Raw genomic sequence first — 18,163 nt, forward strand, 5'->3', positions numbered from 1 at the left:
TATGTGTTACCCTACTGAAGACTGAATGGGTGGTTCACAATAAAAGCCAGTATAAAAAAATAACAATCTACATAAAATGGCAAACAGATGACGAAACTGACCATAAAAGAGGTATCATACACCCAACAGTGCAAAGACAGGGGAAGAACCAGGTCTTTAAGGCTCTCCAGGTCTTTCCCTGATGATGAGGATCTTTCTCCAGTGATAAAGTAGAGCACCCTCCCTGTACAATGTTAACAGTTCCTTTAAAGGAGAACAGTGTGCATGAATTTCTAATTTGGTTTAAGGAAAATATAAATTTGAAACTTTCTCACTTGCCAAAGTTATATTTTTCTTACAATGCCTTTGGGGGGAAAAAATCTCTGTTCAAGATGAAATTTCTTGAGATGTTATAATGATCTACTAAGTGTGATAAATTTTGGCTTGATTATTTGTTAACATTTATTTCAGATTCAGGCAATTAAAATGATGGTTCGATGGTTACTAGGCATGAAGAATAACCACAGTAAATCAGGAACATCTACATTAAGACTGTTAACAACAATCTTGCACAGTGATGGAGATCTAACTGAACAGGGGAAAATTAGGTAATACTTTTAAAGCAATATTACAAACATTTTTTCAAATAATACAGGAAATGAAAATATATTTCTGAGCCATTCTGAGCAGAATACTCTGCCTTATATTGACGAATCTAGTAGCTCTAGCTTCCAGTTTCAACAGAAAGTCTTGCTGTTTTAGAAATAGTAGTAAATAAAGGAGGAAAATGAGAATATTTCCCACAGAATGTGGTAGCTTTAATATGTAAGCACAAGTAGTCCTTGGATTATGACCAGAGATTGTTCAATTACAATAGTGCTGAATGAGAGTGACTTATGACCAGTCCTTAAAGTTATGGCTGTCGCAGTCTTCCCAAGGCCATAAGATTGCAATTTGGGCATGTGGCATCTAGCTCACTGTTATGACAATTGCAACATCCCATCATATGATCACTATTTGCAACTTACCCTGCCATCTTCCCACAAACAAAAGTCAATGGGAAAGCTGGCAGGGATTGCAAATCATTCCCACTCCCATCACTTTTTTGCCGGCTTGCTCATGCTCCATAGTGCTCATCCATGGCACCCCCTGTGCTCTATACTGTGCGCTCATAGTACCCACCCATGATCTGTAGCATTAGCCTGGAGCATCTATCCCCTTTCCATAGCACATACCCACTCATGCATTTTTGTGCCTGCCCACCTATGGCACCCACTTGCCTGCATTCCATAGAACCTGCCCCATGGCACCTGCCTGCCTACCTACAGCTCTTTCACATTGGCCTGCTTGGCTGAGATTCTCACTTCTTCCCATGTGGTGGTCGCATTAGTTCCTCACTTAACTACCTGTGTGATTATGAGGTTACAATGGCAGGTTACGATGACTGCTGGGATTGCTGTTGCTAAGTGATGCAATCACATGATGTCACACTTTACAATCATATTGCTTAACAATGGAAATTCTAGTCTTAATTGCCATCATAACCTCAAAAGCAATTTATTTTAAAGGAGATGAAACTAGATATTGTGATTGATGGGAAACTTTTTGATTCATCTTAGTAAATGCAGAGAAGATAGATAGGCAAAACCATTGTTTATATTTCAGTTAAACAAGATGAGATATCTTCTAAACTCATTACCATCTTAAATATTATGTATGCTCAAAGATAGAAATGATCACTATCTTCAGTATACTTTGTGATGGCAACAAAAAAATAAGCCAAAATGCCTTCAATAAATTATCCATATACTAACTAGTCCATATTTTCTATTTATTTTTCAGCAAACCTGATATGTCTCGTCTAAGGCTAGCTGCTGCTAGTGCTATTGTCAAATTGGCACAGGAACCTTGTTATCATGAAATCATCACATTAGAACAGTACCAACTTTGTGCATTAGCCATCAATGTAAGAAAATTGAAGGAATGGTGTTAATTAGCATTAGCTCTATATGCTTATTATATATACATTTCAAATTTCTGTGGCAAACAGTTTGGCTTTATATTTCCTAAACATATATTGAAGAGTCATTATTATATAAAATTTCTTTTCTTCTTTTTAGGATGAGTGTTACCAAGTTAGACAAGCATTTGCTCAGAAAGTTCATAAAGGTCTATCAAGACTCAGGTTACCACTGGAATATATGGCTATTTGCGCATTGTGTGCAAAAGACCCAGTAAAGGAGAGAAGAGCTCATGCCAGACAGTGCCTAGTAAAAAACATAAATGTGAGAAGAGAATATCTGAAGCAGCACGCAGCGGTTAGTGGTAAGAAATCTTGGAACACTAGCAGAATAATTGAAAGTGCAACATTAACACCATGTCCTCATGGTATTTAAATTCATTTTCTGTACCAATACAGTTTGCCTTAAAAGCTTTTCTGAAGTGGAAGAATGTGGTTATGAAATAGCAAGATTATACTGATTGCATTGAGTCTTGATTTGCTTTTAAACCCAATTCACACTGCTGATTATTATTTTTAAAGCTAAGCTTTCTTTAGGTTTATGATAGCAGTCTTCTCTTCCATGAGCATTCCTAGTATTAGTAGTAGCATTTGTTCTTTTCTGCATCCCATTATCTTGTAAGATGCATAAAGCACCCTTATCGGTGAGAAGCACCTGGATTATGATTCTGCTTTTATGAAAAATGATCAAAGCTATTGTGTGATATCAGATAGCAAGCAGCGCCAAATAACTGAATATTCTATCTAGTTTTTTGTTTATTGTGATCTTGCTGCTATTTGATCTTTGTTCTTGTTTTGGTGCTGTAACTATAACTGATTTCTTATTTAAATATTTTGTTTTTACATTAAAATTATGCTGCATGCCTTGATTTAGGAAAAATACATTTTATGAATAAACATGAATTGCATTATTTTAAATTTAGTTCTCATCATGACTGTGCATTCTATGCCTTTTTACAGCATATATGCATGTCTGCTCCACCATTTCATTTCTTAATGCAACTTCCCACAACCAGGGCAAACCTCTCCTGTCTCCTATCTATAGTTTTACTTAAAATGGTTTTCTTCTACTATTCAGTAACTGTAAAAACAATATATTTGATATTAAGCAGTTCTGAGGTCAAATATGCTTGTTTAGTAATGTGAGCATGCTTTCTACCCTGCTCTAAGGCTTGCTTCTCTTAATGCCTGAGCATGTTGTAAGCCTAGTCACATTTAAAAAAATACATTGCAGATTTGCCTAAGACAAATTCATAGAATCTTGGTGTGTGATACATTACAATTTTATTTTCTGTAGCTTGTTTTCAAGCTGTTTTCATCAGATTCAGTTGATTGCAATTGAGTGGCTTAAATAAATACAACCATCCTTCTAGAAAATTCATGGCATAAAATTTCAAACCAAGAAATTATTTAAATTAAAACATGTAAATTTCAGTACATGTTGATTGTGCATTGAAACTATATATCCATCAGACTATTTTTTCTTGAACTTTAAATGACTGTCTCTTTATTTTATGCAGTTGAAGATAATTTATAATCTAATATATATTTAATGTAAACATTTCATTTCTTTGATTACTATTATAATGATACATCCAAGTGTTACAATTTTTTCTTCAATTTACACTTTCAGAGAAACTTTTGTCACTTCTACCAGAGTATGTTGTTCCATATACTATCCATCTTCTGGCACATGATCCTGATTATGTCAAAATCCAAGACATTGAACAATTAAAAGATATTAAAGAGTAAGAATGTATTTAAAATGAAATATGTCAATGTATATTAACATACTGATCTATATTTTTATTAAAAAATCAGCACAACTATGATAATGTTTCTTCAAGATTCAGTACCTAATTTATTCTCCAGAAAAATCAACTGGTTATTTGACAACTATATTTTATGTTTCATCAGATGTCTGTGGTTCATACTGGAAATATTAATGGCTAAAAATGAAAATAATAGTCATGCATTTATCAGAAAAATGGTAGAGAATATTAAACAGACTAAAGATGCTCAAGGACCTGAAGACACAAAAATGAATGAAGTAAGTTGTATTGAGTATTGCTGATGTCTTTATAGAAATAGTTAATTTTTATCTAGGTCAATGAAATTGGTTGCATATAAATAATCAGTTCTCTTGCTTTCAAAAATTTGGGCTTCTGCATAATCTGTCCTCTCCAAGAATACAAGATATAAAACAGAATTTAGTATAATACGTCTGTGATAGTTCCTATGAAAGGTGTTATATTCTATTCTATGATAACTAGTAGAAATTGTCTAAGTTGCTGTGTAATTGTATACTGTTTATATATACTTTAATTCTCCAAACAACTGTAAAGCATTTTTATTTGGTATAGTATAACATACTTCTAAAATAGGAAATTGATGTTTATTTTATTTGGTATTACTGTAGAATTTTTATACAAACATAGGGTAGATTCCTTTTGCTTTTTCCAGGTCTTTTTATTAGTAGTGTTTTCTGACATGATACAAAATCACACTTTCTCTTTCAGAAACTTTATACAGTATGTGACATAGCAATGAACATCATAATGTCAAAGAGCACAACATATAGTTTGGAATCTCCCAAAGACCCTGTATTACCTGCTCGATATTTCACTCAACCTGACAAAGTAATGTGTTTTTTTTTTTCTTAGAAATTTCATTGGAATTATGTGTTAAAAACTGTGTTTTAAGTAAATATTATGCAAAATATAGCCAGGTAACCCAAAGGATTATGAATTCAATATGAAATGTATTGTGTGGTTTATTTTATTTTTATCCCACTTTTCTTCGGAGTCAACTCAAAACAGCATATATAGCCAGTGCTAAAACTTCCTATATTCTCTGCAACAGAGATCCTACAAGATGGGTTGGGCTGAAAAAGAGTTACTAGCCCAAAATCACCTAACTGGCTTTTATGCCTGAAGGAGAACTAGAGATAATGGTGTCCTGTTTCCTTTTTGCACCAAACTTATACACCAAATTGTGCATAATTTCATACTAGTTTTATAGTCAGTTATGCAGCAGAGTATCAATTATGCAATTTGTTTAATCTTTAAGACTGGGATCTTACCTACATTTTTCCTTTACTTGCAGAATTTCAGTAATACCAAAAACTATCTGCCTCCAGAAATGAAATCATTTTTCACTCCAGGAAAGGTGGGCATTTGTATATTTTTAGAACCTGTACAGAATAATTCTAACCAAAATAAAATTCTTAAAATAAAAAGTTGCTTTGGAATTATCTATTAGAATGTGGATTGTTGATGTTTTATGTTAATTCCCATTTACTAATTTAGCTACTATCTCAAAGGCAGTTCCACATATACTGCATTGCAGAGATTACATGGCATGGTTTAACAAAGCAAGACCATCAATCTTTAGGTGCTGGAAAGTCTTCAAATAATAGAAGAATTGAGAACGTTAAGTGATGGAGCCTAAGAGCAGGTTGATTGATTTTCAAGAAATAGCGAGGACAGAATTTTGGATACTCCATTAATATTCTGATTAGTATACTCCAGGATTGATCATTTGCACTATTCCACGTAGTAAAGATCTAGTGGAACTGAAGCTGGTTTCATACATGGTATATGGGTATATTGACAGGAATTAAACTACAAGGCATTATTAAATATCAAACACATGTTTAGGAAATTAGCCAGATCTTCAAGAAAGCCTCTTAACAGTAAAGTACTGTATATTGCAGGAATATATATATATATATATATATATATATATATATATATATATATATATATATATATATATATATATATATATATATATATATATATATATATATATACTGCTTAAATTCAGTAGTGTCTTGCTGGACTGCTGATCTTCTAACACTGTACATGTATATGTTGATGCACATAAGTACATTTAAATAATGTGGAAACACTTGGAGTTCTTGACTACTCGTTTGCTCCATGGATTACATGTAATTTGAGTTCTGAAACAAAAGCAACAACAACTTTATTGTCACTTTGAATGTACACCAATCAGCATACCTCAAAATGAAATTCCGTTGCATACAGCTCTCAAAGAGTTACCACCTCCGATATACACTCTTTGTTTGTGGCCAGCTCAAGTTTCAGAACGTCCATTTTAATCTCTAGGGAGCGAACAAATTAGCGCTCAAATTAGCTTGTATACCTGCACAACAACCTCTCTTCCTTTCCTTTTTCTGATCCAGTCTCTTCCACCTTTTCCTTAAAGGGGCCTCTCTCCTTTTCGCCCCTGGAGCATTCTGCCGCTGCTTCCAACTCCTCCAAATGCCTATCTCTTTTCCTCTGGGCCTGCCGAGAGCCTCATCCAGTTCCTTTGCTCCATAAGACCCGGGATCTCTCCTCCTCTGCCTCCTTTGGAAACAGCCTGATTTGCAATAGAATCCGTCGCTGTGCCAGCAGTCAGATCTTGCTGCTGGAAGAACAATTTCAAACAGCTCAAACAACTTTTAACGGTCTCACCATCAGTTCCAAAACAGCTAAAAACTCGCCATACCAGCAAAGATTGTTGGTTGTATGTTACCTTAGTCCCCCCACGTTGCTCAAACACATTAAAACCTTCCCGATCATGTGGCCTATATCTCTTATATCCCTCCCAAAAAATTTTCATCTTTGAGAGCCAATGGAGCCGCAGCCGATCCAGGCGCTGTCATCTTAGAAATAAGCCATTCTAATCAGCATTTTAAGGGAATATCTTGCTTAAGCATTCTTAACTACAAAAAAATTGATACATTCATAATTTTATAGCTAGAAATGTGACATACACAGTATAATTTTAAATATAAAAATGAATTTTAAGGAGGTAATTACTCTAACATAACATTTGATTTAATTGAAGAACCCTATTTCATCTTTTGTTGACCAACGTTAATTTATAGGCTATTGACTAACTGTAATTGAAAACTTTTTTCAAATTATGTTAAGATATTCTGAAGAGTTTGCAAACTTAGATTTTGAGGCTTTGTCTTTATTTCAGAAAATATACTCATAATATAGAATATATAGATTAAATGGATAACTATTTTGGGTTATCTTTTACAGCCCAAAGCAGCCAATGTTCTTGGGGCAGTTAATAAGCCCCTTTCATCAGCAGGCAAGCAATCTCAATCTAAATCTTCTCGGATGGAAACTGTAAGCAATGCTAGTAGCAATTCAAACCCAAGCTCACCTGGAAGAATCAAAGGAAGGCAAGTAATACAAAGGTCACTAATAGCTTTTAGATAAACAAGAAATAAAAATGATATCTGAAATAGTACAAGTGGTTACCGTAATTGTCTTTTTCCCTACACACCATCCTGTAATTTGTATACTTTGCAGTATGATAGAATGTTGTTTTTATATAATTCTGTGTTTGTTTCTTACATGATTTTCATTTCAACATTTGTTCAATAAATAAAATGAATGAATTAATGTAACAGATATCCTTTAGTTCACACTGAGAAAACCATGTTGAAGAATTATAAGCATGAATAGTTAGCTTGTTTTAATGATAGTATTATTGTATTTTTACATGGATTCAGATAGCTATTTCTCCATAAGCTTTAATAGGTTGCCTTGAAAACTGTTTTTCCCCAGATTAACCTGCTAAATGAAAAACAGTTCTTTGAAGGAGAAAATGCTGTATTAATTGATAGAAAATAGTTTTGTATTTTGACTAGCTTAAATTGATTTGGATTGCATCTTACTAATTACATATTTTGTTAATTACAAAATGGGTTTGTATACTTTTTCCTCTTCTGCCTTTCTTTTGAATGGAAATTTTTTTAGCTCTAAAACTGCTAAATTATGATTGCAGGCTTGTTTTTTTTAGCTAACCAGGATATGAACTGCAACAGTATAAAAACTTTGTTTAAATCAAGAAAGAAATAGCAGAATTTATATGAAACAGCAACAACATTTCTGAGCCCCAAATCTGCTGGGTAGAAGAATACAACATTTAACAATATTTGGCTGGCATTTAGTTAATTAAATACCATAAGGTAATAGTTTGTTGTTCATTTACAGATAGTCCTTGAGTTACGAATGGTTGCTTAGTAACCATTTGAAATTTGAACTGGCCTGAAAAAGGGGACTTGTGACCTGGATTCAAAGTTCTGACGGTCAGACCTCATTCGCCAGTCACATGACCACACTTTGGGCACTTAGCATCCAGGTTGCATTTATAGCCATTAACAGTGTCCTGCTGTGACGTTACTGTATTTTACAACAATTTTTGACAGAAAGCAACACTTCTAGTTTTCAGCAGAATTGCACCATAGTGAACCATTGGTTCATTCTACAACTGCGGCATTTGCTTAACCAGTACAACAAAAAAGTTGTAAAATCACATTGATTCACATGATAATCCAATATTCCTGTGATGTTTAAAAGAGACTAAGAACAGTTCAGGAACAAAGTATAATTATTCTGTTTTGAGATGTAGTAGTAAGATATTCTATAATATGAAGTTGTTGACTCCTGGTGACTTCCTGGACAAGTCATTGCAATTTTCTTGGCAAGATTTTGGAAATGGTTTGCCATTGCCTCCTTTCTAGGGTTGAGACAGAGTGACGGGCCCAAAATCACCCATCTGGCTTTGGGCCTAAAGTGGAACTAGAATTCAGTTTCCCATTTTCTAGGCTGGTATCGTAACAATTACACCAGCCTGGCTCTATAGCAGTAGTTTACTGTAAGCTGATGCTGAAATAAAATACAGGTAGTCCATGACTTATGACTACAACTGAGCCTCAAAATTCTGTTGCTAAGTGAGACATTTGCTAAGTGAATTTTGCCCCATTTTACAATCTTTCTTGCCACAGTTGTTAAGTGAATCACTGCAGCTGTTAAGTTAGTAACTGAATCTGGCTTTCCCATTGATGTTGCTTGTCAGAAGGTTGTAAAAGGTGATCATTTTCCTTTTCTTCTGTTCGGTTGTGTCCAATTCTCAGAGACTGCCTGGACAAGGCCCTGTAGTTTTCTTGAGAAGGGCTTTGAAAGATGGTTTGCCATTGCCTCCTTCCTAGGGCTGAGACAAAGTGACTAGACCAAGATCACTCAGCTAGCTTTGTGCCAAAGGCAGGGTTGGAATTCATGGCCTCTTGGTTTCTAGTCTGATGCCTTAACCACTACACCAAACTATCTCACATTTCCTTATTTTTTATAGATGAGTGACTACCATTTTAATAATAACAGTATAGTTCTAACAGGAGAGAATATTTGTAGCTCAGTTGAATTGTGGAGTCCTTTTGCTCTCTGAACTTGGTTGTTTGCTTGCAGACATTTTATTATCCTCCTAAGTAACATCAGTGCTAGTGAGCGTGGGGTTTCCTCCCATCATTTCGCTCCCTTTCAGGTAATGAAATGTCTACACGCAATCAACCAAGCTGCAAAAAGCACTCCACAATGACAATAGTTTATCAGTGAAAATACAGTGTAAGAATACATAAAGTAACTGCACTGACCTTGGCAGCCCTGTTTCTTTTCATGATGATAGGGATATTTTTGAGGCAGAATTTATATAGATGAAAATATAATTGTATTATTTCATTTTTTGCTTTGTATTTTACCCTGAAGCTTTTGTCAATTTTCAAAATACAAGCAGCTATAAATTATATATTTTAATAATTTTGCATATTTTAATTATAATAGGCTTGATAGCACTGAACTAGACCACAGTGAAAATGAAGACTATACAATGACGTCATCTCTGCCAGGAAAGAAGAATGATAAAAGAGATGATTCTGAAATTGTAAGAATTAATAGCATTGCTTTTCAATTAATTGTAACACTTTTAAAAAAATAATTAAAAATGTGAGCAATCAGAGATGTGCCTGTTGAGTATTCATCTGAAAGCAAGGTTTAGGAAGATGCCTTAAAAACGTATTCTGCCGTTCTGGTCAGTTTTTATATTGTTATGTCATAGAGGAAAAATACAATTCTTGAGTATAGAAATATGGAGGGTTTCAGCTTATTTGTAGAATGAGTTTGTATTTTCTTATGTAAGATCTAGACATATTTGATGGATGAAGTAGTGTTCTCTTTCTTCCTCAGTCAGAGCTGGAAAAGCCCAGAAGTAGAAAGAAAACGATTACAGATCCTGAAGAAAAGTTGGTTATGGATGACCTGAGCAAATTAGGACAAGAATCAAAGCTTAGAAGTAGTCAGCGAGGCAGAAAAAGAGCCGCAGTTATTTCAGAGTCTGAGGAACCCCAGTGGCCAGAGGAAAAGAGGCTAAAAGAGAGTATCTTAGAAAGTGAAGATGAACAAAACAGCCCACCAAAGAAGGGAAGAAGAGGGCGACCTCCAAAGGCAGCTACAGGAAGCATACAAAAAGAAGAATCAACAGTAAAAACATCTAAAAGAGGGAGAAAAAAAGCTGCACCAGTTAAACCTATGGAGGAGGAGGAAGAAGAGGAGGAAGAAGAGGAGGAGGAGGAGGAGGAGGAAGAAAGGCAAATAGACAGCATAGAACAGAAGTCAAAAGGTCGACAGTATAAAGCACCCAAAAAATCACAACAAAGGTAAGTCCTTTGTGCAGTTGTCTGCTGTTTTTAAATTTAAATTGACAAGGTGACAGTTGCATATCTTTCCAAAACAGATCTGAATCATCAGAAATAAGTACAGCTGAGTCCAACCAGTCTACACCACAAAAAAGACGAGGAAGACCACCAAAAGTTCCACCTACTCAGCAGAAGAAAGGGTATGATGTGATATCAATCTAACAAGGGGTTCATTAAATTAATTTAAAAAATGTTCCATAGCTTAGAAGATCCTGTGAGTACAATAAGATTCACAAAAAATAATATTGCTTAGATGTTAAGATAGTCTAATCCTTTCCCCAAATCTTTCTTCATTGCTTAAACTTAAGAAATGTTTTTAGTGATCCCTTGGTTTGTGGCTATTTTAGAGGAGCTGGACGATCAAAACAAACAGCAAGCAAAGAAAATGAATCTAGCGAAGAGATGGACATATTTCAAAGTAGTTCTCCCGTTCACGATATTTCTCAAGAAGTAACAATGGAGGAAGAAGAAGTGTCCTCAATCAGAGTAAATATGCTTATGGACATAGATTCATTTGAATGGCTATGCATTTCATACTGTTGAAACTTAAAGTTTGTTCTTTGACATTACTAAATATAGTGAAGCAGAATTATCAGTTCCCTGTTTTAAAAGTGAGACAATTTTCATTTGGGAAGAAATAGGCAATTCCATTTCATGTAATACAACAAAATGTGTGTGTTGTGTGTGGGGGAGGGGAAGTATGCATTACTTGTGCTTATTTTAAATCTTAGCCTTTATCCAGATACAGAGAAAATGGAAAATTATTTTTAAACCATCAGTACGATCATCATATACTAGACTGTGCTTAAGCTGATTGAATTCAACTGTGCATCTAAATGCAATTAAACTTAGCAATTAGTGGGGCAAGCTTTTCTGCCTAATCCTTTTTGTCTGGTCATATGGAATGCTTCATCTAAATGATGTTCCAGTTAATGGATGCATTTCCTTGATGAATCAATTAATGCCGATTGAAATGCATTTTCCACTGAAAGCAGAGCAAAACAGCTAGATAAATATCAACACTATGCAGATTTTTAAATTCTTGATGTTGCACCCAATGTCGTGTTTGTGGAACTTATGAACGCAGAAAACCATACTTGAGGCTTCTAATTCTTGATTTTTGGCTTTCTCAGGTTCGTCGGAGAACATCTAAAAGGGAGAGGCGATGAAGAGTCATGTTCCTGCCATTTTTAAATGATGTCACTCTTATCATTTGCAAACTTTTAGGCTGAAGAGAATTGTTGATACTCACAATGGGATTGCTGAAGAAATTAAATCTCTCTTTATTTCCTGCCCCTGCTTTTTGAAGCTCCTAGGTCATGAGCATAATCCACACATATGTTTATATCATTAACTATGGGGTTTTGTGAAATGTAACGTATGCTGGCTATATAGACAAAAGAACTAAAAAAAACCTGTCTGTAAATAATCCTTTTTTTAAAAAAATATTTCTGACTTTAAAGTGCTTGTATAGCTTTTATCATGGCTTTACACAACACTACCAGACTGTTTGGTAGAGCTATTGATTTGGAAAAAAAGACAAAAAAAAGTAAGAATGGGTATCAAGCAATATTTGTCAGTGTCTGTATTCTTATTTTTCTTGGCATTTAACTGTGAAAAAATCACTTTGACAAAATAGTGACACCTGCTCTGACACTATTTGTTAGAAAATAAAAGAAAATACATTCTCTTTAAGTATCTAATTCAGTGTTTACCTTTGGCAGTTGTCTGTCTTTGGAGGTGCCAAATTGCTTTTAAACAATGTGGGATAAAACAGTATATCCAACTGCAGATGTGTGAAAGAATAGTCTTTTAATGCACCTCAGTATTGATAACAGATTTCTCTGGAATTCTTGTGGCATTGAGCATTTAAAAGAATTTACTATTTTAATTTTTAAAATGTGTTATTAAATAATGTAACGAAAGCTGATCCTCATATTTTCCCTTATTAGTTTTTTGTTAATCTGCTGTATCAATAAAATTCTGTAACTGAATTTTTAATAGTCTAGTATGTCAATGTGTATATTCCCTCCTGAACATTATGTTCGTCAAATTATTATGTTATAATATGAGACCTAATATCTGAGCTTTAGTGAAAATACAGGTTTTATTACCATGTAAATCAGAAAATTTTATTGATGCAGTCTGTCTTTATAAAGCTGTTTTTTCTTCAGAGCCAAGTGTTTTATATATCACAGTAAGTTGCATGTTTGCGAAAGAAATGTAATGGAATTGCAATGTAATTTTTAAATTCTTATCTAGAAGATGCTACATTGCCTCATGAGAAAAACTTTTGCCAAGAGTCCATTGTACCTTTTTTGGGTTAGCCAATATTTTTATGTTTGTGTGCTTGGGTCTAAGCATGGACAGTTGGAAGATTGAAATAATAAGAAATGTGTTTGCATTTGAATGATCAGTTGCAAAATATTTCAGTCAGGGTATTCAAAAATTTGTATGACATTTCAGTATATGTTTTACATTGAAGTGATTGAACTTTGTTTCTTTGGTAGAATTACAGAAAATAGAGGAGAATCTATTTTAAGACATTGTCATGTATGCAGTTTTCCAAACTGTGTTTGAACCAAAATGTATAGGTTACTATTGATGGTTAGCCATGCACATTTTATGGTTTCCTATGCTGTTTTCCTCCTGTTCAGTAGCAGTGTATGTGAGGAATTCAAGTTTAACTTATTAATGTTGTATCTCATGAAATAATGGAGCATTGTCATAAATTAACAAAGACATCTATGTTATAATTCCAAGGGAATATATATATCCTGGGAAAAGATGAAAAGATACCATGATTTGAAAACATGTTTGCAAGTATATTTTTTAGAGGAAAACCAACTTTTTTCTAAGCTTTTTTATTATAATTTGTATTGATTTTTTTTAAGCCACAGCAATAGACAAAGGCAAACAGTTTGTGTTTATCAAGCTGTTCTACTTAAGTGCTTTTCTAGTAGCTCTTTTAGCTAGTAATTATTGTTCTTGACCTATATTGTATTTTTATGCCCATAATTTTGGGTAACAACAGTCAAAAAAATATTAGCGAGAGGTGGTTCTGAAGCCTAGAAAATTGCCCACACAATGTAACCTCAGTGGTTCATAGAATTTAGCAGTGCAAATTAGAGTTTTTATATCTACAAAATAAAAACATAATGTATGATATTATCTTCACTGATAACATTTCACTGACATAATTTTGCAGAGTATATCTAAACCATTTTATATGAAGTATGAAACATTAAAAACTGTTCACTTTTGAAGATTTATTTGCATGAACATAGTTTGATCACATTTCCTTAATATTGCTGAAATCAGTTAATCATAAGATGTTAATGTAAATTAAATATATAATTTGACATTTGAAATGTTTATTTCTTGGAATATAATGTGTACTTAGGAAAATAGGTGCAGATGGGATATGTTAAACTTTTTAGGTTTTATTCTCAAATATAATGCATATGTTATGTACTAACACTTTGGAATTTTAATACAGTAAATGAAGTAAAATAATACATAAAGAGACTGGATGCTAAGATTCAGTCAGTATTCTTCATTATGTTCATTTTTTGGTATGTATTACATTAAACAAAACTTGAGCTCACTGTTAAATTCAAGCATGAAATTCTTATAATATTACAGTAAGTTATCTTGCTGCAAACTGCAGCCTTCATATTTGTACATATAAATTACTTTATTTTTAAATTGGCTGTTTTCTTTGAGTGGCTTAATTTATAAAGTTAGCTTGTTTTTCTAATATTTTTCTTTGCATCAGTTTCAAAAGATATGAATATGTTTGACAAGTGTTTAGATTCTAATGCTCTTTTTGTAAGGAAATTTAAAAAAAAGTACTTTAGTGAGAAGACTGGAAGATGCTCAGACGAAAACCATCATAGTTTGTTTAAATACAATGTTTGGTAGTGCAAACATTTTCTTACTATTAGATCTTCCTAAAGTTATGCCTGTGATGAACAGCATATTTGTCATCAGTTTGAACCTTGTATTTAGTATGGGCCACTTGATTGTGGTGATGATGTCCCGTTAAATTGTACAAGTCACACACAGCCACAGTGATAAAAGAATATATCAATTTATTGTGGTAACAGATTACAGTAATCTGATGATACTCAACCTTGAGATCTATTAGTAATTCTCATTTCTTTAGTATGGTTTTATTGTTTCCTATTGTACAGGTTTTCACTGAGCAGTTCATACTGTAGGAGCATTACAGAGCTTTGAGATTTCTGAACACATATTGAACAGTCAGTCCTGATTTTTTCAGGTATGTGTTTATTGCCTACTTGGTAGTTTTAATAGTTTATTCCTTAAATATTTCTTGTCATAGGTATGGGCTGGATTTCTCTTGTTTTATTTTCATACCATTGCGGTAGAATGATAAGCTTTTACTTCTGCTGAAAAAAAGAATGTTGTGCTCTTCTATTTTATTTAGTGGGTTTATTGAGGAAGTGCTAAGACTCTTCTGCGATTTTCCAGCAGAAAACATTAGAAAATAAATTGAGTTTAAGGTCTTGAAAATTCAGAGAAGTGAGAATCGGAAATGGGAACACTGTCTCCTGTTGAAATATAGAACATTTAAAAATACTTTGTGCTTATGTCTTGAAATTGTTTGATATAAGCACTTTACTCAGTTGCTCTGATGGCCATTTCTTCACTGGCTCCTCTCACTGTTTTCAACAGTGCCTTGGTGGAGCAGTGGGCTAATGCCTCCTTAAGTAACACCAGCTGCCTGCAATTAGTGCAGGTTCGAGTCCCACCAGGCTCAAGGTTGACTCAACCTTCCATCTTTCCGAGGTAGGTAAAATGAGGACCCAGATTGTTGCAGGCAATAAGCTGACTTTGTAATAATGCCGCTTGGGGGGGGGGGCAAAAGCCCTAATAAGCAGGCATATACATAGAATGAAGGCTATTGCTAAGCACATTGATTTGTGCTTTAGATTGTAAGCCGCCCTGAGTCTTCGGAGAAGGGCGGGATATAAATGGGATTTTTTTTAAAAAAAATATCATTTACATCAGAAGGTGTTAGTCACATTTGTGCAAATTCAGCTTTCTCTACTTTGTCTACTATTTATTTCTGCTGTAGATCTCCTGCCAATTTGTTGTATTCCAGGATTATATTCTTATTGTTTCATATATGATCTTGCAGCCGCCTATGTTGGCTGTGCCCTCATGAAAGAGGAACCACTCAGCATTAAGACTGACAAGGCCAGCAAACCCCACTCTCCCTCTAATTGATGATGTTATGAAGCCTGGTAATGAAAGGTCTGCAAGAAAACAAGCTCAGTATGAAGAACCCAACAGTTCAGTTGTGAGCTGCATATATTTTCTGTTGGAAAAGATAATCTTCATTTGAACCTACTGTATCTCTAGAAAGATTGAACATTTGTATATTGTCTAGAAGAACAAGTACGCTTTTTTTTATTTAAACATCCTCCCCATTTTCTTGGAGGTTTCACAAAACAAATTGCTAAACTTCCTTGCACTTTGGTAGAAAAGGAAAGCTGCAGGTGAGACAATTACAGGAGATATTTCTGTTCCACTGTTACTGCATCTTTACAGTTTTTACTTCACTCAGCCTAATGTTGCTTTCAGAAGTTGTAGAGCTCTTATGCTTTCATGCAAAAGATCCAAAAATATAAGCCATCTCGGAACGAGGCTGTTTTCATTCCCAGGCTGCTTTTGCTACATTAAATCAAATTTTTATTATGGTTATAGACCAGCATAATAAAGATGAGGTACACTCTTTAAAAAAGGATACATACATCAAGAGTAAAAATAAAAATCTAAATCTTAAAATGGAAAAACTACAAGATAAAGAGATATATGAATTTAAAAAATGTATATATAAAAAGGAAGAATCTAAAAGAATTTAAGCCAGTTTGGTGTAGTGGTTAAGACATCAGAATGGAAACCAAGAGACAGTGAATTCTAGTCCCATCTTAGGCACGAACCTAGCTGGGTGACTTTTGGGCAGTTGTTTTCTTTCAACCTTAGAAAGCAGGCAATGGCAAATCACTTTTGTAAAACCTTGCCAAGGCAATTGCAAGAATTTGTTCAGGCAGTCCTTGCCTGAATAAAAAACTGGCAGCAAAGGAACACAAAGAAAAAGCTAACATAAAGCAAAGGTAGAAGCATTAGATGGGTATAGGGAAACATAAAAGGTTAATACGTGGAGGACTATTATCAAGGTACAAGGAACTCTAATGTAGAGAAGTAGGTGCTCATTAAATCTTGTTTACAGTACAGATCATCATTCAATGAATTTTCAGCATTGCTGCATAGAACCTGTATGTTATAGCAGGAATGTATCTGAAAGCAACAGGATGGTTATGCTGTAATAGTGAGATGAGGCTAGTACAAATGTCTCTGTAGCATAGGCATTGGAGAAGCATATGCTCTGTTGTTTTGGTGTCTCCAAAATCACAGTGGCGATATCTTTCTAGGCAAGGAATCTTTCTGCCTTACAAGGATCCCCAAGAACTGGGCCACGTAACTGGTGGGCAAGCATGCATACACAACTCCACTTGCATGAGCAGTGGATACTCGCATGCATGCCACTCACACAGAACCATCTCTCCCCCCCACCCCCAAGGTTGCCAAGCTGGAAAGTTTGGAGACCGCTGCTGTATTAGCTTTCAAGGACAATTGAGGGGAGGGCATGATATTGTGCCAAGGTAAAGACCATTCTCTTGTTTAGATGCTTTAAGTTTAGTTAAGAATGACACCTTTCTTTATAGCATCTCTTATGCTGGAGGAGATCCAGAGTTTTGGTTTATTATTGGATACATAAGCCCAGTAACTGGCAGGAACATATCTTTTAGTTTTAGTACAGTCTTTGGAGTAGTACAATTGTTGACTCAGGGGACGCTATTATTACAGGTTGGATCCTGGTGGAGCACTTGGGCAAGATTGTTATAATCCTGGTAAGAGTGCATCAGGTGACTTAGCTGATGTCTGGGCAGATTAAAGGCATTGTAGGTGATCTAAGGGGAGGAACTCAATTATCACTTGATTTAGGCCGAGGGTCAACTTGGATAAACAGTAAGTTATTCCTGCTGGCGTTATTAAAGATTGATAGCAGCTCTCAGTACATGTCTCTTGAGTGAGGAGATTTAATTGGAACAGGCTTAGGAAGTTATCGCTATCAAATTTAGACATAACCTCTAAATTTGGGGGAAAAAATAGTAGGTACCTAGAATCAGTCATTATTAATCATTCTGAAGCACGATTGGTAGGTGAATTCAGCTGGATGGTCACTTTCCAGGACTACACAGCCAGAGACCTTGTGTAGGTTCGATTTCTGATAGTTTGAGCAATGGGTGAGGAATTCAGTTGGGAGAGAGACACTTGTGCTGTTCATTGAGGGTGTGATGGAATCTATGGGTGACTGAGGAAAGGGGAGAAAAAAATGCTGTCTAGGAAAAAACAAAATCAAGAGCCAGGACCCCACAGTCAATCAGAGAAAAAAAGATCTGCCCTAATGGATCAAGGGGTTAAAAATTGAGGTAAGTTTTTATTTTCAGATTTGGCAGGCTTCTGTTGATGTAGCCTTACAATAAAGTAATTTAGCTCATCTAGTCGCGTAT

At 34.6% G+C, this 18,163-nt stretch overlaps 1 protein-coding gene across 1 annotated transcript in view; it reads left to right on the forward strand.

The window, feature by feature from the left end:
* The window catches only part of PDS5B (PDS5 cohesin associated factor B), a 97,117-nt gene extending 82,853 nt beyond the window's left edge, over positions 1-14,264 (forward strand). The window contains exons 23-35 of the mRNA XM_081326784.1: positions 451-587; positions 1,822-1,945; positions 2,100-2,304; positions 3,633-3,747; positions 3,917-4,049; positions 4,519-4,638; positions 5,105-5,167; positions 7,060-7,205; positions 9,646-9,745; positions 10,048-10,517; positions 10,595-10,696; positions 10,904-11,042; positions 11,690-14,264. Coding sequence (XP_081182910.1) covers positions 451-587; positions 1,822-1,945; positions 2,100-2,304; positions 3,633-3,747; positions 3,917-4,049; positions 4,519-4,638; positions 5,105-5,167; positions 7,060-7,205; positions 9,646-9,745; positions 10,048-10,517; positions 10,595-10,696; positions 10,904-11,042; positions 11,690-11,725 — 1,890 coding nt within the window. The 3' untranslated portion in view covers positions 11,726-14,264. The remainder of the gene's footprint in view (positions 1-450; positions 588-1,821; positions 1,946-2,099; positions 2,305-3,632; positions 3,748-3,916; positions 4,050-4,518; positions 4,639-5,104; positions 5,168-7,059; positions 7,206-9,645; positions 9,746-10,047; positions 10,518-10,594; positions 10,697-10,903; positions 11,043-11,689) is intronic.
* The last annotated feature ends 3,899 nt before the right edge of the window (positions 14,265-18,163 follow it).

This window comes from Vipera berus (genome assembly GCF_964194415.1).
Source record: "Vipera berus genome assembly, chromosome: 4".
Lineage (NCBI taxonomy): Eukaryota > Metazoa > Chordata > Lepidosauria > Squamata > Viperidae > Vipera > Vipera berus.